This window comes from Balaenoptera physalus (genome assembly GCF_965194825.1).
Source record: "Balaenoptera physalus genome assembly, chromosome: 15".
Taxonomy (NCBI): domain Eukaryota; kingdom Metazoa; phylum Chordata; class Mammalia; order Artiodactyla; family Balaenopteridae; genus Balaenoptera; species Balaenoptera physalus.
The window spans coordinates 57,695,082-57,717,671 of NC_138894.1; the positions used below are offsets into that span (position 1 = coordinate 57,695,082).

Genomic DNA, 22,590 nt, shown 5'->3' on the forward strand with positions numbered 1-22,590 from the left:
AGTCCTCTAGTCTGTAAGTTGATCACTAATGTTATTTTAAAGCAGATAAAACAACAGTGTATAATTTTTATTTTGGAATAATTAAACCTTAGGGTTTTACATTTTTAATACTAAATGAAAAGACAAAAAAGTTTTTGCCTACTAGACCTGAAAAAATTTAAAAGATTGATTAATAATAGCCAATGTTGGTAAGGATGTGATAAAAATCAGTTCTCTCAGACCACTGCTTATGAGTGTATATGGTACAATCCTTTCAGAGACCAATTTTGTAACATACACCAAAATTGAAAACATGCATAATCTTTGACCTAGAAATTCTACTTCTAGGAATTTATCCTGATTACCTGATTATCACACAAATACACCAAGACATATCTACAAGTGTAATCACTGGAATGCTATATTAGAAAAACACTAGCAAGAATTTAAATGTCCATAAACAAAAGATTGGTTACTTAAACTTGATACATCCACTAAGGCTAATCAATATTTAACTGGCATTGAAAACGGTCCATCTATGTTACTAAGTTTAAAAAAAAAATTACGGAAACAGTACAGAGAATGATTCTGCTTTTACCCTGAAAATTAATGTAACTTTCTTTAATGAAAGAAGTCTAAATGGATATACATCATACAGTTAAAACAGTTATCTTTGGGTTATAATCCTATAGGGCTCTATCACTTTTTACTTTATAAATTTGTTTGCTTTTACTCTTTAGAAGTATATTATTTCTTTAATGAGGAGAAAAGGTATTTCCAAGAATTTCAAAGGCAGAGATATTTCTTCACTGGTTTCATATCAAAACCAGCACCATTCTTCCCAAAAATCCTGGTAAGGGCTATGCTTTTTGTTTGTTTTTAACGAAGAAATAGAAATAAATGGCCTACTAAAATCCTGTACCCTAGGAAGGAAGCTCATGGGCTGAAAGAAAACGAAAAACTTTATATATCATGTTTTACCTTCAAAGAAAGGTAAAAGAGAAAAAGTTCTATTTTTCCCCACCTAAAAACTACTCAATTTTCTATATATAAGTTTTAATTTTATCTTCTGCCCCCAACTCTTGGGGGGGGGGGGGAATCTAACCTCTATTATACAATGGTAAAAAATAACCAAAATATTCCACTTAAATAAAAGGAAAAATTATAATGTGCCTCAACTCTAGGGGAAAATAAATCAGAAAAACATTCATATCAGAATCATCTATTTAGGATCCACCAAGTATGTAACATTATACAGTGTATTAAAACTCCATACAATGTAAGTTAAGAAATTTCCTAACCTTGTAGGTACAGTCTTGGCAGATGCTAAGAACTGCTCTGGAAGATAGGAAAAGTTGGTAAGAAAATATTAATTCTGGAACTCCTGAATTTTTGCAACACCTGTGTTACAGAAGCTATTTCTATCTCCTCATCCCTTACCACATCTTTTCTCATTCAACTGGAGGATTACAAATTACATCTCTGCCCAGCCTTCTGCCACTATTCACTAAAACTGGGGCATCTCTGTTAAAATATATCTTAGATATTGCTTCAAGATGGCGGAGTAGAAGGACGTGCTCTCAGTCTCTCTTGCAAGAACACCAGAAACACAACTAACTGCTGAATAATCATCAACAGGAAGACACTGGAACTCACCAAAAAAGACACCCCACATACAAAGACAAAGGAGAAGCCACAATGAGATGGCAGGAGGGGCGCAATCACAATAAAATCAAATCCCATAACTGCTGGGTGGGTGACTCACAGACTGGAGAACACTTAGATCACACAAGTCCACCCACTGGAGTGAAGGTTCTGGGTCCCACATCAGGCTTCCCAATCTGGGGGTCCGACAACGGGAGGAGGAATTCCTAGAGAATGACACTTTGAAGGCTAGCGGTATTTGATTGCAGGACATCGACAGGACTGGGGGAAACATAGACTCCACACTTGGAGGGCACACACAAAGAAGTGTGTGTGTCGGGACACAGGGGAAGGAGCAGTGACCCCATAGGAGACAGAACCAAACCTACCTGCTAGTGCTGGAGGGTCTCCTGCAGAGGCGGGGGGTGGCTCTGTTTCACCGTGGGGACAAGGACACTGGCAGCAAAAGTTCTGGGAAGTACTTCTTGGCGTGAGCCCTCCCAGAGTCTGTCATTAGCCCCACCAAAGAGCCCGGGTAGTCCCCAGTGTTGCGTCGCCTCAGGCCAAACAACCAACAGGGAGGGAAGCCAACCCCACCCATCAGCAGACAAGTAAATTAAAGTTTTACTGAGCTCTGCCCACCAGAGCAACACCCAGCTCTACCCACCACCAGTCCCTCCCATCAGGAAGCTTGCACAAGCCTCTTAGACAGCCTCATCCACCAGAGGGCAGGCAGCAGAAGCAAGAAGAACTATAATCCTACAGCCTATGGAACAAAAACTATATTGACAGAAACACAGACAAGATAAAAAGGCAGAGGGATAGGTACCAGATGAAGGAACAAGATAAAACCCCAGAAAAACAACTAAACGAAGTGGAGACAGGCAACCCTCCAGAAAAAGAATTCAGAATAATGATAGTGAAGATGATCCAAGACCTCAGGAAAAGAATGGAGGCAAAGATCGAGAAGATGCAAGAAATGTTTAACAAAGACCTAGAAGAATTAAATAACAAACACACAGAGATGAACAATACAATAACTGAAATGAAAAATACACTAAGAGGAATCAATAGCAGAAAAACTGAGGCAGAAGAACGGGTAAGGGAACGGGAAGACAGAATGGTGGAATGCACTGCCTCGGAACAGAATAAAGAAAAAAGAATGAAAAGAAATGAAGACAGCCTAAGAGACCTCTGGGACAACATTAAACGCAACAACATTCGCATTATAGGGGTCCCAGAAGGAGGAGAGAGAGAGAAAGGACCTGAGAAAATATTTGAAGAGATTACAGTCGAAAACTTTCCTAACATGGGAAAGGAAACAGCCACCCAAATCCAGTAAGTGCAGAGAGTCCCATACAGGATAAACGCAAGGAGAAACACACCAAGACACACTAATCAAACTGGCAAAAATTAAAGAAAAAGAAAAATTATTGAAAGCAACAAGGGAAAAACGACAAATAACATACAAGGGAACTCCCATAAGGTTAATAGCTGATTTCTCAGTAGAAACTCTACAAGCCAGAAGGGATGAAAGAGAAGAACCTACAACCAAGATTACTCTACCTGGCAAGGATCTCGTTCACATTCGATGGAGAAACCAAAAGCTTTACAGACAGGCAAAAGCTAAGAGTATTCAGCACCACCAAACCAGCTCTACAACAAATGCTAAAGGAACTTCTCTAAGTGGGAAACACAAGAGAAGAAAAGGACCTACAAAAACAAACCCAGAACAATTAAGAAAATGATCATAGGAACATACATATCGATAATTAAACATAAATGGATTAATTGCTCCAACCAAAAGACACAGGCTTGCTGAATGGATACAAAAACAAGACCCATATATATGCTGTCTACAACAGACCCACTTCAGACCTAGGGACACATACCGACTGAAAGTGAGGGGATGGAAAAATATATCCCATGCAAATGGAAATCAAAAGAAAGCTGGAGTAGCAATACTCACAGCAGATAAAATAGACTTTAAAATAAAGAATGTTACATGAGACAAGGAAGGACACTACATAATGATGAAGGGATCAATCCAAGGAGAAGATACAACAATTATAAATATATATGCACCCAACATAGGAGCACCTCAATACATAAGGCAACTGCTAACAGCTATAAAAGAGGAAATCGACAGTTAACACAATAGTGGGGGACTTAAACACCTCACTTACACCAAAGGACAGATCATCCAAGCAGAAAATTAATAAGGAAACAAGAGCTTTAAATGACACAACAGACCAAACAGATTTAATTCATATTTATAGGACATTCCATCCAAAAATAGCAGATTACACTTTCTTCTAAAGTGCGCATGGAACATTCTCCAGGATAGATCACATCTTGGGTCACAAATCAAGCCTCAGAAAATATAAGAAAATTGAAATAACATCAAGCATCTTTTCTGACCACAACGCTATGAGATTAGAAATCAATTACAGGGAAAAAAAAACATAAAAACACAAACACATGGAAGCTAAACAATACATTACTAAATAACCAAGAGAACACTGAAGAAATCAAAGAGGAAATAAAAAAATAATTAGAGACAAATGATAATGAAAACACGACGATCCAAAACCTATGGGATGGGGCTTCCCTGGTGGCACAGTGGTTGAGAATCTGCCTGCCGATACATGGGACATGGGTTCGAGCCCTGGTCTGGGAAGATCCCACATGCTGCGGAGCAACTAGGCCCGTGAGCCCCAACTACTGAGCCTGCGCGTCTGGAACTTGTGCTCCGCAACAAGAGAGGCCACGACAGTGACAGGCCCGCGCACCACGATAAAGAGTGGCCCCCGCTCGCCGCAACTAGAGAAAGCCCTTGCACGGAAATGAAGACCCAACACAGCCAAAAATAAATTAATAAATTAATTAATTTTTTAAAAAAATCTATGGGATGCAGCAAAAGCAGTTCTAAGAGGGAAGTTTATACTATACAAGCCTACCTCAAGAAAAAGAAAAATCTCAAATAAACAATCTAACCTTACACCTAAAGGAACTAGAGAAAGAAAAAAAAACAAAACTCAAAGTTAGCAGAAGGAAAGAAATCATAAAGATCAGAGCAGAAATAAATGAAATAGAAACAAAACAATTGCAAAGATAAACAAAACTAAAAGCTGGTTCTTTGAGAAGATAAACAAAATTGATAAACCATTAGCCAGACTCATCAAGAAAAAGAGGGAGAGGACTCAAATCACTAAATTTAGAAATGAAAAAGGAGAAGATACAACAGACACCGCAGAAATACAAAGCATCCTAAGAGACTACTACAAGCAACTCTATGTCAATAAAATGGACAACCTGGAAAAAATGGACAAATTCTTAGAAAAGTATAACCTTCCAAGACTGAACCAGAAAGAAATAGAAAATATGAACAGACTAATCACAAGTCATGAAATTGAAACTGTGATTAAAAATCTTCCAACAAACAAAAGTCCAGGACCAGATGGCTTCACAGGTGAATTCTATCAAACATTTAGAGAAGAGCTAACACCCATCCTTCTCAAACTCTTCCAAAAACTTGCAGAGGAAGGAACACTCCCAAACTCATTCTATGAGGCCACCATCACCCTGATACCAAAACCAGACAAAGATACTACAAAACAAGAAACTTACAGACCAATATCACTGATGAATATTGATGCAAAAATCCTCAACAAAATACTAGCCAACAGAATCCAACAACACATTAAAAGGATCATACACCATGATCAAGTGGGATTTATCCCAGGGATGCAAGGATTCTTCAATATACGCAAATCAAACAATGTGATACACCATATGAACAAACTGAAGAATAAAAACCATATGATCATCTCAACAGATGCAGAAAAAGCTTTTGACAAAATGCAACAGCCATTCATGATAAAAACTCTCCAGAAAGTGGGCATAGAGGGAACCTACCTCAACATAATAAAGGCCATATACGACAAACCCACAGGAAATATCATTCTCAATGGTGAAAAACTGAAAGCATTTCCTCTAAGATCAGGAACAAGACAAGGATGTCCACTCTCACCACTACTATTCAACATAGTTTTAGAAGTCCTAGCCACAGCAATCAGAGAAGAAAAAGAAATAAAAGGAATACAAGTTGGAAAAGAAGAAGTAAAACTGTCACTGTTTGCAGATGACATGATACTATACATAGAGAATCCTAAAGATGCTACCAGAAAACTACTAGAGCTAATCAATGAATTTGGTAAAGTAGCAGGATACAGAATTAATGCACAGAAATCTCCTGCATTCCTATACACTAATGAAAAATCTGAAAGAGAAATTAAGGAAACACTCCCATTTACCATTGCAACAAAAAGAATAAAATACCTAGGAATAAACCTACCTAGGGAGACAAAAGACCTGTATGCAGAAAACTATAAAACACTGTTGGAAGGAATTAAAGATGATACCAACAGATGGAGAGATATACCATGTTCTTGGACTGGAAGACTCAACTACCCCAAAGCAATCTACAGATGCAATTCAATCCTTATCAAACTACCAATGGCATTTTTTACAGAATTAGAAGAAAAAATCTTAAAATTTGTATGGAGACACGAAAGACCCCATATAGCCAAAGCAGTCTTGTGGGAAAAAAACGGAGCTGGAGGAATCAGACTCCCTGACTTCAGACTATACTACAAAGCTACAGTAATGAAGACAATATGGTACTGGCACAAAAACAGAAATATAGATCAACGGAACAGGATAGAAAGCTCAGAGATAAACCCACGCACCTATGGCCAACTACTCTATGACAAAGGAGGCAAGGATATACAATGGAGAAAAGACAGTCTCTTCAATAAGTGGTCCTGGGAAAACTAGACAGCTACATGTAAAAGAATGAAATTAGAACACTCCCTAACACCATACACAAAAATAAACTCAAACTGGATTTGAGACCCCAATATAAGACCAGACACTATAAAACTCTTAGAGTAAAACACAGGAAGAACACCCTTTGACAAAAATCACAGCAAGATCTTTTTTGATCCACCTCCTAGAGTAATGGAAATAAAAACAAAAATAAACAAATGGGACCTAATGAAACTTCAAAGCTTTTGCAAAGCAAAGAAAACTACAAACAAGACAAAAAGACAACCCTCAGAATGGGAAAAAATATTTGCAAATGAATCAACGGACAAAGGATTAATCTCCAAAATATATAAACAGCTCATGCAGCTCAACATTAAAAAAACTAACAACCCAATCAAAAACTGGGCAGGGGCTTCCCTGGTGGCGCAGTGGTTGAGAATCTGCCTGCCACTGCAGGGGACACGGGTTTGAGCCCTGGTCTGGGAAGATCCCACATGCCGCGGAGCGACTGGGCCCGTGAGCCACAATTGCTGAGCCTGCGCGTCTGGAGCCTGTGCTCCGCAACAAGAGAGGACACGATGGTGAGAGGCCCGCGCGCCGCAATGAAGAGTGGCCCCCGCTTGCCACAACTGGAGGGAGGCCTCACACAGAGGCGAGGACCCAGCACAGCCATAGATAAAAAAATAAGTAAAAAGCCAGACCCTTAGCTCTTTTAAAAAAAAAAAATGTGCAGAAGACCTGAATAGACACTTCTCCAAAGAGGACATACAGATGGCCACGAAGCCCATGAAAAGCTGCTTAACATCACTAATTATTAGAGAAATGCAAATCAAAACTACAGTGAGGTATCTTCTCACACCAGTTAGAATGCGCATCATCAGAAAACCTACAAACAACAAATGCTGGAGAGGGTGTGGAGAAAAGGGAACCCTCTTGGTGGGAATGTAAAGTGATACAGCCACTATGGAGAACAGTATGGAGGTGCCTTAAAAAACTAAAAATAGAATCACCATATGATCCAGCAATCCCACTACTGGGCATATACCCAGAGAAAACCATAATTCAAAAAGACACATGCACCTCAATGTTCATTGCAGCACTATTTACAATAGCCAGGTCATGGAAGCAACCTAAATGCCCATCGACAGACAAATGGATGAAGAAGTTGTGGTACATATATACAATGGAATATTACTCAGCCATAAAAAAGAACGAAACTGGGTCATTTGTCGAGACGTGGATGAATCTAGAGACTGTCACACAGAGTGAAGTACGTCAGAAAGAGAAACACTAATATCGTATATAAACGCATATATATGGAACCTAAAAAAATGGTACAGATGAACTGGTTTGCAGGGCAGAAATTGAGACACAGATGTAGAGAACAAACGTATGGACACCAATGGGGTAAAGTGGTGGGGGGTGGGGGCGTGGGGGGATGAATTGGGCGATTGGGATTGACATGTATACACTGATGTGCATAAAATGGATGACTAATAAGAACCTGCTGTATAAAAAAATAAATAAAATAAAATTGAAAAAAAAAAGAAAAAGAATAGATTTTAAAATGCACATAATATCACAAAGTTGGTAGGGACAGAAATGACCTAACACAGTTAATGCCATACCATACTGAAAATGCTATTTAATACTATATACGCTCAGATTATATTTTGTCCTTATTCAGTCTTTGCATTACAGAATGACAAACTGTTTTAAAGCTGAAAATAAAAATTTTTTTTAAATATAGATATATATATCTCTTAAATAAGATACATACCAGTTCTGCTGTGATAAAAGTGGGAAGAGTTTTACCAGCAGGAATAAGTAACGGTGCTGTATAGAAAACAAAATAAACATTATACATTCGTTAGAATTTTCCAACTGAATAAAACTGCTAAGTATACATTATTTTTTAAAAATGTTTTCCATCACTAACATATTCAACCATGACAAATTCTAAACTTTCTGATTCCAAGTGACGTAAAAGTATTTAATTACATCTTTTCCCAACAATTTTAGATAAAGTATAGGTTAGTTTTAAGTCTTTAAAGTAGAGGTTACAGATTATAGTATAGATTTCCAAAAGGAAATCTCATTGTAATCAAGTATACTGTACTATAGAAATCCATAACAAAATACCGAGGCTGGGCTTCCCTGGTGGCGCAGTGGTTGAGAATCTGCCTGCCAATGCAGGGGACACGGGTTCGAGCCCTGGACCGGGAGGATCCCACATGCCGCGGAGCAACTGGGCCCGTGAGCCACAATTACTGAGCCTGCACGTCTGGAGCCTGTGCTCCGCAACAGGAGAGGCCACGATGGTGAGAGGCCCGCGCACCGCGATGAAGAGTGGCCCCCACTTGCCGCAACTGGAGAAAGCCCTCGCACAGAAACGAAGACCCAACACAGCCAAAAATAAATAAACAAATAAATTAATTAATTTAAAAAAAAAATACCGAGGCTGTCTTTAGGAAGTCAATGTAGCACTAAACCTCCATTACAACTTTTTATAGGGGAGAAAAAGTAGTATTTGTTAAAGTGGCATGTTTCCAACCAACTATACTTTGAGCAAAAAAATGTAACCCAACATAAACCATTCTAAATCGTATAGGTACAAAAGAAATTTCAATTCATTCATTTCATGAAAAGTTATTTATACTACTTTGACCAAGTAAGCAAGCACAGCTACACAGTTTTAGGAATAAATGAATAAGTACATGTCTCCTGAAGTCTTTGCAGGACTTCAGTAAACTGAAGAGAAAAATATAAGACAATAAATTCTTAGAAGAACACCAATTCAACCTACATCAAACCTACAATTTCATTTATCTTTCCTTTATTATCACCAATTTTCTATGCTAACTATCCCTTCATTTATCGTACATCTAAAAGGTTGACCTGGGCTTCCCTGGTGGCGCAGTGGTTGAGAATCTGCCTGCCAATGCAGCGGACACGGGTTCGAGCCCTGGTCTGGGAAGATACCACATGCCACGGAACAACTAGGCCCGTGAGCCACAACTACCGAGCCTGCACGTCTGGAGCTTGTGCTCCGCAACAAGAGAGGCCGCGACACTGAGAGGCCCGTGCACCGCGATGAAGACTGGCCCCTGCTCATCGCAACTAGAGAAAGGCCTCGCACAGAAACAAAGACCCAACACAGCCAAAAATAAATAAATTAATTAATTAATTAAAAGAAAAAAATTTATAAAAGGTTGACCTGAGAGGAACCAAGATGGCGGAGTAGAAGGACGTGCTCTCACTCCCTCTTGTGAGAACACCAGAATCACAACTAGCTGCTGGACAATCATCGACAAGAAGAGACTGGAACTCACCTAAAAAGATATCCCACGTCCAAAGACAAAGGAGAAGCCAAAGTGAGATGGTAGGAGGGGCGCAATCACAGTAAAAACAAATCCCATAACTGCTGGGTGGATGACTCACGGACTGGAGAACACTTATACCACAGAAGTCCACCCACTGGAGTGAAGGTTCTGAGCCCCACATCAGGCTTCCCAACCTGGGGGTCTGGCAATGGGAGGCGGAATTCCTAGAGAATCAGACTTTGAAGTCTAGTGGGAATTGATTGCAGGACTTCGACAGGACTGGGGGAAACAGAGACCCAACTCTTGGAGGGCACACACAGAGTAGTGTGTGCATCGGGACCCAGAGGAAGGAGTAGTGACCCCAGGGGAGACTGAACCAGACCTACCTGCTAATGTTGGAGGGTCTCCTGCAGAGGCAGGGGGTGGCTGTGGCTCACCGTGGGGACAAGGACACTGGCAGCAGAAGTTCTGAGAAGTACTCCTTGGCGTGAGCCCTCCCAGAGTCTGCCATTAGCCCCACCAAAGAGTCCAGGTAGGCTCCAGTGTTGGGTTGCCTCAGGCCAAACAACCAACAGGGAGGGAACCCAGCCCCACCCATCAACAGTCAAGCAGATTAAACTTTACTGAGCTCTGCCCACCAGAGCAACAGTCAGCTCTACCCACCACCAGTCCCTCCCATCAGGAAACTTACACAAGCTTCTTAGATAGCCTCATCCATCAGAGGGCAGACAGCAGAAGCAAGAAGAACCACAATCCTGCAGCCCGTGGAACAAAAACCACATTCACAGAAAGATAGACAACATGAAAAGGCAGAGGGCTATGTACCAGATGAAGGAACAAGATAAAACCCCAGAAAAACGACTAAATGAAGTGGAGATAGGCAACCTTCCAGAAAAAGAATTCAGAATAATGATAGTGAAGATGATCCAGGACTTCGAAGAAAGAATGGAGGCAAAGATCGAGAAGATGCAAGAAATGTTTAACAAAGACCTAGAAGAATTAAATAACAAACACACAGAGATGAACAATACAATAACTGAAATGAAAACTACACTAGAAGGAATCAACAGCAGAATAACTGAGGCAGAAGAACGGATAAGTGACCTGGAAGACAGAATGGTGGAATTCACTGCCTTGGAACAGAATAAAGAAAAAAGAATGAAAAGAAATGAAGACAGCCTAAGAGACCTCTGGGGCAACATTAAACGCAACAACATTCGCATTATAGGGGTCCCAGAAGGAGAAGAGAGAGAGAAAGGACCCAAGAAAATATTTGAAGAGATTACAGTCGAAAACTTCCCTAACATGGGAAAGGAAATAGCCACCCAAGTCCAAGAAGCACAGCGAGTCCCATACAGGATAAACACAAAGAGAAACATGCTGAGACACATAGTAATCAAACTGGCAAAACTTAAAGACAAAGAAAAATTATTGAAAGCAGCAAGGGAAAAACAACAAATAACATAAAAGGGAACTCCCATAAGGTTAACAGCTGATTTCTCAGCAGAAACTCTACAAGCCAGAAGAGAATGGCACAATATACTTAAAGTGATGAAAGGGAAGAAGCTTCAACCAAGATAACTCTGCCCCGCAAGGATCTCATTCAGATTCGATGGAGAAATCAAAAGCTTTACAGACAAGCAAAAGGTAAGAGAATTCAGCACCACCAAACCAGCTCTACAACAAATGCTAAAGGAACTTCTCTAAGTGGGAAACACAAGAGAAGAAAAGGACCTACAAAAACAAACCCAAAACAATTAAGAAAATGGTCATAGGAACATACATATCGATAATTACCTTAAATGTGAGTGGATTACATGCTCCAACCAAAAGACACAGGCTTGCTGAATGGATACAAAAACAAGACCCATACATATGCTGTCTACAAGAGACCCACTTCAGACCTAGGGACACATACAGACTGAAAGTGAGGGGATGGAAAAATATATTCCATGCAAATGGAAGTCAAAAGAAAGCTGGAGTAGCAATACTCATATCAAATAAAATAAGACTTTAAAATAGAGAATGTTACAAGAGACAAGAAAGGACACTACATAATGATCAAGGGATCAATCCAAGGAGAAGATATAACAATTCTAAATATATATGCACCCAACATAGGAGCACCTCAACACATACGGCAACTGCTAACAGCTCTAAAAGAGGAAATTGACAGTAACACAATAATAGTGGGGGACTTTAACACCTCACTTACACCAATGGACAGATCATTCAAAATGAAAATAATAAGGAAACACAAGCTTTAAATGACACAATAGACCAGACAGATTTAATTGATATTTATAGGACATTCCATCCAAAAACAGCAGATTACATTTTCTTCTAAAGTGCACATGGAACATTCTCCAGGATAGATCACATCCTGGGTAACAAATCAAGCCTCAGCAAATTTAAGAAAATTGAAATCATATCAAACATCTTTTCTGACCACAACACTATGAGATTAGAAATGAATTACAGGGAAAAAAAACATAAAAACACAAACACATGGAGGCTAAACAATATGCTACTAAACAACCAAGATATCACTGAAGAAATCAAAGAGGAAATCAAACAATACCTAGAGACAAATGACAATGAAAACAGGATGATCCAAAACCTATGGGATGCAGCAAAAGCAGTTCTAATAGGGAAGCTTATAGCTATACAAGCCTACCTCAAGAAACAAGAAAAATCTCAAATAAACAATCTAACCTTATGCCTAAAGGAACTAGAGAAAGAAGAAAAAACAAAACCCAATGTTAGCAGAAGGAAAGAAATCATCAAGATCAGAGCAGAAACAAAAGAAATAGAAACAAAGAAAACAATAGCAAAGATCAATAAAACTAAAAGCTGGTTCTTTGAGAAGATAAACAAAATTGATAAACTATTAGCCAGACTCATCAAGAAAAAGAGGGAGAGGACTCAAATCACTAAAATTAGAAATGAAAAAGGAGAAGATACAACAGACACCGCAGAAATACAAAGCATCCTAAGAGACTACTACAAGCAACTCTATGCCAATAAAATGGACAACGTGGAAGAAATGGACAAATTCTTACAAAGGTATAACCTTCCAAGACTGAACCAGGAAGAAATAGAAAATATGAACAGACTAATCACAAGTCATGAAATTGAAACTGTGATTAAAAATCTTCCAACAAACAAAAGTCCAGGACCAGATGGCTTCACAGGTGAATTCTATCAAACATTTAAAGAAGAGCTAACACCCATCCTTCTCAAACTCTTCCAAAAAATTGCAGAGGAAGGAACACTCCCAAACTCATTCTATGAGGCCACCATCACCCTGATACCAAAACCAGACAAAGATACTATAAAACAAGAAAATTACAGACCAATATCACTGATGAATATTGATGCAAAAATCCTCAACAAAATACTAGCAAAGAGAATCCAACAACACATTAAAAGGATCATACACCATGATCAAGTGGGATTTATCCCAGGGATGCAAGGATTCTTCAATATACGCAAATCAATCAATGTGATACACCATACTAACAAATTGAAGAATAAAAACCATATGATCATCTCAATAGATACAGAAAAAGCTTTTGAAACAATTCAACACCCATTTATGATAAAAACTCTCCAAAAAGTGGACATAATAAAGGCCATATACGACAAACCCACAGCAAATATTCTCAATGGTGAAAAACTGAAAGCATTCCCTCTAAGATCAGGAACAAGACAAGGATGTCCACTCTCACCACTATTATTCAACATAGTTTTGGAAGTCCTAGCCACGGCATTCAGAGAAGAAATAAAAGGAATACAAATTGGAAAAGAAGAAGTAAAACTGTCACTGTTTGCAGATGACATGATACTATACATAGAGAATCCTAAAAATGCCACCAGGAAACAACTAGAGCTAATCAATGAATTCGGTAAAGTAGCAGGATACAAAATTAATGCACAGAAATCTCCTGCATTCCTATACACTAATGATGAAAAATCTGAAAGAGAAGTTAAGGAAACACTCCCATTTACCATTGCAACAAAAAGAATAAAATACCTAGGAATAAACCTACCTAGGGAGATAAAAGACCTCTATGCAGAAAACTATAAGACACTAATGAAAGAAAGTAAAGATGATACCAACAGATGGAGAGACATACCATGTTCTTGGATTGGAAGAGTCAATATTGTGAAAATGACGATACTACCCAAAGCAAACTACAGATTCAATGCAATCCCTATCAAATTACCAATGGCATTTTTTACAGAATTAGAATAATCTTAAAATTTGTATGGAGACACAAAAGCCCCCAAATAGCAAAAGCAGTCTTGAGGGAAAAAAACAGAGCTGGAGGAATCAGACTCCCTGACTTCAGACTATACTACAAAGCTACAGTAATGAAGACAATATGGTACTGGCACAAAAACAGAAATATAGATCAATGGAACAGGATAGAAAGCTCAGAGATAAACCCACGCACCTATGGTCAACTAATCTATGACAAAGGAGGCAAAGATATACAATGGAGAAAAGACAGTCTCTTCAAAAAGTGGTGCTGGGAAATCTGGACAGCTACATGTAAAAGAATGAAATTAGAACACTCCCTAACACCATACAGAAAAATAAACTCAAAATGGATTCGAGACCTAAATGTAAGACCAGACACTATAAAACTCTTAGAGGAAAACATAGGAAGAACACTCTTTGACATAAATCACAGCAAGATCTTTTTTGATCCACCTCCTAGAGTAATGGAAATAAAAACAAAAATAAACAAATGGGACCTAATGAAACTTCAAAGCTTTTGCACAGCAAAGGAAACCATAAACAAGATGAAAAGACAACCCTCAGAATGAGAGAAAATATTTGCAAACGAATCAATGGACAAAGGATTAATCTCCAAAATATATAAACAGCTTATGCAGCTCAATATTAAAGAAACAAACAACCCAATCCAAAAATGGGCAGAAGACCTAAATAGACATTTCTCCAAAGAAGACATACAGATGGCCAAGAAGCACATGAAAAGCTGCTCAACATAACTAATTATTAGAGAAATGCAAATCAAAACTACAGTGAGGTATCTTCTCACACCAGTTAGAATGGGCATCATCAGAAAACCTACAAACAACAAATGCTGGAGAGGGTGTGGAGAAAAGGGAAGCCTCTTGCACTGTTGGTGGGAATGTAAAGTGATACAGCCACTATGGAGAACAGTATGGAGGTGCCTTAAAAAACTAAAAATAGAATCACCATATGATCCAGCAATCCCACTACTGGGCATATACCCAGAGAAAACCATAATTCAAAAAGACACATGCACCTCAATGTTCATTGCAGCACTATTTACAATAGCCAGGTCATGGAAGCAACCTAAATGCCCATCGACAGACAAATGGATGAAGAAGTTGTGGTACATATATACAATGGAATATTACTCAGCCATAAAAAGGAACGAAATTGGGTCATTTGTTGAGACGTGGATGGACCTAGAGACTGTCATACAGAGTGAAGTACGTCAGAAAGAGAAAAACAAATATCATATATTAATGCATGTATGTGCAACCTAGAAAAATGGTACAGATGAACCAGTTTGCAGGGCAGAAGTTGAGACACAGATGTAGAGAACAAACGTATGGACACCAAGGGGGGAAAGCCGCAGGGGTGTGCTGATCGTGGTGTGCTGAATTGGGCGATTGGGATTGACATGTATACACTGATGTGTATAAAATTGATGACTAATAAGAACCTGCTGTATAAAAAAATAAAATAAAATTCAAAAATAAAAAAATATATAAGGTTGGCCAAATGGTTGTAAATGTAATCATTTAAAAATAAGTCTTAATACTACTCAGCCATAAAAAGAACAAATGTCATTTGCAGCAACATGGATGAACCTAGAGACTGTCATACCGAGTGAAGTAAGTCAGACAGAGAAAGACAAACATCATATGATATCACTTATTTGTGGAATCCAAAAAAAATGGTACAAATGAACTTATTTAGAAAATAGAAACACAGTTACAGATGTACAAAACAAACTTATGGTTACCAGGTGGGGAAAGGGGGAGGGATAAATTGGGAGACTGGGATTGATATATACACACTACTATACATAAAATAGGTAACTAATAGGCACCTACTGCATAGCACAGGGAACTCTTCTCAATACTCTGTAATGACCTACATGGGAAAAGAATCTAAAAAAAGAGTGGATAGATGTATATGTATAACTGATTCACTTTGCTGTACAGCTAAAACTAACACAATATTTTAAATCAACTATACTCCAATAAAATTTTTTTTAAAAAATAAGTCTAAAGAACAAATAGTTACTAAAGGATCTCAGTTGACCAATGTAACCTTAAACCTTACCTCAAGGTTCATTTTACCTACTTGAACCTGACTGTTAGAAGACCATTTTGCCTTTTCTTTAATAAAAACAAAAACATTTTAGCATGTTTATGCAGCACGTATATACTGAATGTCATGTTTTTTATGGTATTTTTTCACATACTGTATTAAGGAAAACTGTCCTGAAGATCCATTTCTGACACTAGAATGGCTCCATCATATACAACAAACAGCTCAGAAGAGCAAATTTTTTTTAACCAACCATTCTTCTCACATTAAGACAAAGAAGTGAAGCTACAAAGATTGATGGTTAATGAAGTACAAAAATTATTTTTATCCTCTGTCATCTATAGCTTAGCTTCTTAACAGGCATTCTTTTTGGAAAGGCTAAATTAGAACTGGAGTGGCAGGAACACAATGGTATTAGTCTTAATTAGCTGAAGTGAGAAAAGCTTAGGCTGGTACAGCATAAGCCATAGCCTGAGAGGAAACAAAAATCTGTTAACATACTGTCTGAAGCAATTAAATGAATTTCTTGAGGAAAAATAGCAACAATTCTCCCCTTTTAAATACTCTGCAATAAATCCCAAAGGATAATTCTCTCTACTCATATCAATCAAACAGAGCTAACAGAGTTTTAAGAGTTTCTTTAGAGCCATCAAAAAATTGAACTAACAAAATTTTAGAGTAAAGTTTCATGTAGCTTCTACTTAATTTTGATACTAAATTCACAAGTTATATTCATCATTCATATACATTCACAAATTATGTACACCATTATATGTGCCTGAAACATACTTTTTACAATACTCAAGATAGTGTCAATAAGCAATTAAGTTTTAACTGAATACATGTTTTTACTTAAAGTGTCAGAATTTTGGTCTTCATGTATATATTCTAGAAATAGTAAATTTCACAAACAATAAGCTTTAGAATAAAGGAAGAATTTAATCCGACAAATATAATTTAAGGAGTTTTGCAAAAAGATAACATAGCACAACAACATTCACAAGTGTATTTTTCCCTACACACGAAAAAGTCTTTGATACATTAAGGCAGTTAATCATTTAACAATTTTTGGTCCCACTTTGAACCATACCAAATTTTAATATCCAAGTCACATTATTCAAGAGGTGCAAAAACTGTTAAATTTCTTTTCTGTGACTACTCTTTAGTATATGGCCATCTCCTGATGACCAAACTGAATATTCTAACTCAAATCACCCCAAGAAACAACAACATTGCTGAAATTTTTAACAGATCCAAGTTCAAGAACAGGACATACAGTTTGTACCTGAAGTTTAGGAGTTTTAATACTCAAAGATGAAAGCTAACAAACCTCTCAATGTTCCTGGTTCTTCCCTGTCTTCCTCCCACAATGACTGATGGTTTCATCAAAAAGACTATGTGACATGAAGACCAAATAACAGAAGATGATTTGAATTGCCCTAGAAATAAGGCAATTATAGACAAAGTGACTACATGTCCCAGTGCGCTCACGATAGTCCTAGTTTACACCTGTTATTCTGAGGTTATTATTATTATTATTATTATTATTATTATTATTATTATTATTATTATTATTTTTAATGACTGCATTGGGTCTTCGTTGTTGCGTGTGGGCTTCCTCTAGTTGCGGCAAGCGGGGGCTACTCTTCGTTGCAGTGTGCGGGCTAATCACTGCGGTGGCTTCTCTTGTTGTGGAGCTTGTGCTCTAGGCACATGGGCTTTGGTAGTTGTGGCATGTGGGCTCTAGAGTGCAGGCTCAGTAGTGTGGCACACGGGCTTAGTTGCTCCACAGCATGTGGGATCTTCCCAGACCAGGGATCGAACCCGTGTCCCATGCATTGGCAGACGGATTCTTAACCACTGCACCACCAGGGAAATCCTGAGGTTATTATTAACAGAATCCCATTTCTCTCTCAAAAGTGGATTATAAGCAAAAGAGCCAGAATAGCCAATATGATATTCAAGGAGAAAATGCTGAACTACTAACACTACCTAACTTCAAGACTTACTGTAAAGCTACAGTAATCAAGACAGTGTAGACAAATACATGGCAAAAAAATAGACACACAGATCAGGGGAACAGAATAGACAGCCCAGAAATAGACCCCCATAAATATAATCAACTCATCTTTGACAAAGGAGCATAAGCAATACAATGGAGCAAAGACAGTCTCTTCAACAAATAGTGCTGGAAGAACTGAACATCCAATGCAAAAAAAAAAAAAATGAACCTAGATACAGACCTTACACGCTTCACATAAGTTAACTCAAAATGGATCACAGACCTAAATGTAAAATGCAAAACTATAAAACTCCTGGAAAATAACATATGAGAAAATCTAGATGACTTGAGTATAGCAAAGACTTTTTTGATACAACACTGAAGGAACAATCCATGAAAGAAATAACTGATAAGCTGGAGTTCATTAAAATTAAAAACTGCTTTGAAAAAGACAATGTCAGGAGAATGAGAAGACAAGCCACAGTTTGGGAGAAAATATTTGCAAAAGACATATCTGATAAGGGACTATTATCCAAAATAAACAAAGAGACAGAGGACCTTCAAGGTGGTAGAGGAGTAAGACATGGAGATCACTTTCCTCCCCACAAATACATCAAAAATACATCTACATGTGGAACAACTCCTACAGAACACCTACTGAAAGCTGGAAGAAGACCTCAGACTTCCCAAAAGAGCCATGTGGCTCACAGGGTCTTGGTGCTCTGGCCAGGTGTCAGGCTTGAGTCTCTGACGTGAGAGAGCCGAGTTCAGGACATTGGACCACCAGAGACATCCCAGCCCCACATAATATCAGTCAGTGAGAGCTCTCCCACAGACCTCCGTCTCAATGCTTACACCCAGCTCCACTTAACGACCAGCAAGCTCCAGTACTAGACATCCCATGCCAAACAACTAGCAAGACAGGAACACAACCCCACCCATTAGCAGAGAGGCTGCCTAAAATCATACTGAGTTCACAGACATCCCGAAAACAAACACCAGACATGGTCCTGCCCACCAGAAAGACAAGATCCAACCTCATCCACCAGAACACAGGCACCAGTCCCCTCCACCAGGAAGCCGACACAACCCACTAAACCAACCTTACGCACTGAGGGCAGACACCAAAAGCAATGGGAATTACGAACCTGCAGCCTGCAAAAAGGAGACCCCGAACACAGTAAGTTAAGCAAAATGGGAAGACAAAGAAATATACAGCAGATGAAGGAGCAAGGTAAAAACCTACCAGACCAAACAAATGAAGAGGAAACAGGCAGCCTACCTGAAAAAGAATTCAGAGTAATGATAGTAAAGATGATCCAAAATCTTGGAAATAGAATGGAGAAAATATAAGAAACGTGTAACAAGGACCTAGAAGAACTAAAGAGCAAACAAACAATGAATGAACAACACAATAAATGAAATTAAAAATTCTCTAGAAGGAATCAATAGCAGAATAACTGAGGCAGAAGAATGGATAAGTGACCTGGAAGATAAAATAGTGGAAATAACTACCACAGAGGAGAATAAAGAAAAAAGAATGAAAAGAATTGAGGGCAGTCTCAGAGACCTCTGGGACAACATTAAACACACCAACATTTAAATTATAGGGGTCCCAGAGGAAGAGGAGAAAAAGAAAGAGACTGAGAAAATATCTGAAGAGAATATAGTTGAAAACTTCCCTAATATGGGAAAGGAAATAGTTAGTCAAGTCCAGGAAGCACAGAGTCCCAAGCAGGATAAATCCAAGGAGAAACACGCCAAGACACATATTAATCAAACTATCAAAAGTTAAATACAAAGAAAAAATATTAAAAGCAGCAAGGGAAAAGCAACAAATAACATACAAGGGAATCCCCATAAGGTTAACAGCTGATCTTTCAGCAGAAACTCTGCAAGCCAGAAGGGAGTGGCAGGACATATTTAAAGTGATGAAAGGGAAAAAACCTACAACGAAGATTACTCTACCCAGCAAGGATCGCATTCAGATTCGACGGAGAAATTAAAACCTTTAGAGAAAAGCAAAAGTTAAGAGAATTCAGCACCACCAAGCCAGCTTTACAGCAAATGCTAAAGGAACTTCTCTAGGCAGGAAACAAAAGAGAAGGAAAAGACCTACAATAACAAACCTAAAACAATTAAGAAAATGGTCATAGGAACATACATATTGATAACTATCTTAAATGTAAATGGATTAAATGTTCCAACCAAACGACATAGACTGGCTGAATGGATACAAAAACAAGACCCGTATTTATGCTGTCTACAAGATACCCACTTCAGACCTAGGGACACATACAGACTGAAAGTGAGGGGATGGAAAAAGATAGTCCAGGCTAATGGAAATCAAAAGAAAGCTGGAGTAGCAATTCTCATATCAGACAAAGTAGACTTTAAAATAAAGAATATTACAAGAGACAAAGAAGGACACTACATCATGATCAAGGGATCAATCCAAGAAGAAGATATAACAATTGTAAATATTTATGCACCCAACATAGGAGCACCTCAATACATAAGACAAATGCTAACAGCCATAAAACGGGAAGTCAACAGTAACACAACTGTAGTAGGGGACTTTAACACCCCACTTTCACCAATGGACAAATCATCCAAAATGAAAATAAATAAGGAAACACAAGCTTTAAATGATACATTAAACAAGATGGACTTAATTGATAATTATAGGACATTCCATCCAAAAACAACAGAATACACTTTCTTCTCAAGTGCTCACGGAACAGGCTCCAGGATAGATCATATCTTGGGTCACAAATCAAGCCTCGGTAAATTTTAAAAACCCGAAATCATATCAAGTATCTTTTCCAACCACAACACTATGAGACTAGATATCAATTACAGGAAAAAAATCTGTAAAAAATACAAACACATGGAGGCTAAATAATACACTACTAAATAACCGAGAGATCACTGAAGAAAGCAAAGAGGAAATCAAAAAATACATAGAAACAAATGACAATGAAAACACGACGACCCAAAGCCTATGGGATGCAGCAAAACCAGTTCTAAGAGGGAAGTTTATAGCAATATATTCTTACCTCAAGAAACAAGAAAAATCTCAAATAAACAGCCTAACCTTACACCTACAGCAATTAGAGAAAGAGGAACCCAAAAAAATCCCAAAGTTAGCAGAAGGAAAGAAATCATAAAGATCAGATCAGAAAATAAATGAAAAAGAAATGAAGGAAACAATAGCAAAGATCAATAAAACTAAAAGCTAGTTCTTTGAGAAGATAAACAAAATTGATAAACCATTAGCCAGACTCATCAAGAAAAAGAGGGAGAGGACTCAAATCAATAAAATTAGAAATGAACAAGGAGAAGTTACAACAGACACTGCAGAAATACAAAGGATCATGAGAGATTACTACAAGCAACTATATGCCAATAAAATGGACAACCTGGAAGAAATGGAAAAATTCTTAGAAAAGCACAACCTTCCGAGACCGAACCAGGAAGAAATAGAAAATATAAACAGACCAATCACAAGCACTGAAATTGAAACTGTGATTAAAAATCTTCCACCAAACAAAAGCCCAGGACCAGATGGCTTCACAGGCGAATTCCATCAAACATTTAGAGAAGAGCTAACACCTATCCTTCTCAAACTCTTCCAAAATATAGCAGAGGGAGGAACACTCCCAAACTCATTCTATGAGGCTACCATCACCCTGACACCAAAACCAGACAAAGCTGTCACAAACAAAGAAAACTACAGGCCAATATCACTGATGAACACAGATGCAAAAATCCTCAACAAAATACTAGCAAACAGTATCCAACAGCACTTTAAACGGATCATACACCATGATTAAGTGGGGTTTATCCCAGGAATTCAAGGATTCTTCAATATACGCAAATCAATCAATGTGATACACCATATTAACAAACTGAAGGAGAAAAACCACATGATCATCTCAATAGATGCAGAAAAAGCTTTCTACAAAATTCAACACTGATTTATGATAAAACCTCTCCAGAAAGTAGGCTTAGAGGGAACTTACCTCAACATAATAAAGGCCATATATGACAAACCCACAGCCAACATGGTTCTCAATGGTGAAAAACTGAAACCATTTCCACTAAGATCAGGAACAAGACAAGGTTGTCCACTCTCACCACTATCATTCAACATAGTTTTGGAAGCTTTAGCCACAGCAATCAGAGAAGAAAAAGAAATAAAAGGAATCCAAATAGAAAAGAAGTTAAACTGTCACTGTTTGCAGATGACATGATACTATACATAGAGAATCCTAAAGATGCTACCAGAAAACTATTAGAGCTAATCAATGAATTTGTTAAAGTAGCAGGATACAAAATAATGCACAGAAATCTCTGGCATTCCTATACACTAATGATGAAAAATCTGAAAGTGAAATTAAGAAAACACTCCCATTTACCACTGCAACAAAAAGAATAAAATATCTAGGAATAAACCTACCTAAGGA

The 22,590-nt window shown here is 38.1% G+C and overlaps 1 protein-coding gene across 1 annotated transcript in view; it reads right to left on the reverse strand.

Annotated features, from left to right (window-relative positions):
• The window catches only part of GTF2A1L (general transcription factor IIA subunit 1 like), a 61,339-nt gene that overhangs the window by 23,840 nt on the left and 14,909 nt on the right, over positions 1 to 22,590 (reverse strand). The window contains exon 5 of the mRNA XM_082427809.1: positions 8,234 to 8,289. Within this exon, the coding sequence (XP_082283935.1) occupies positions 8,234 to 8,289 (56 nt within the window). The remainder of the gene's footprint in view (positions 1 to 8,233; positions 8,290 to 22,590) is intronic.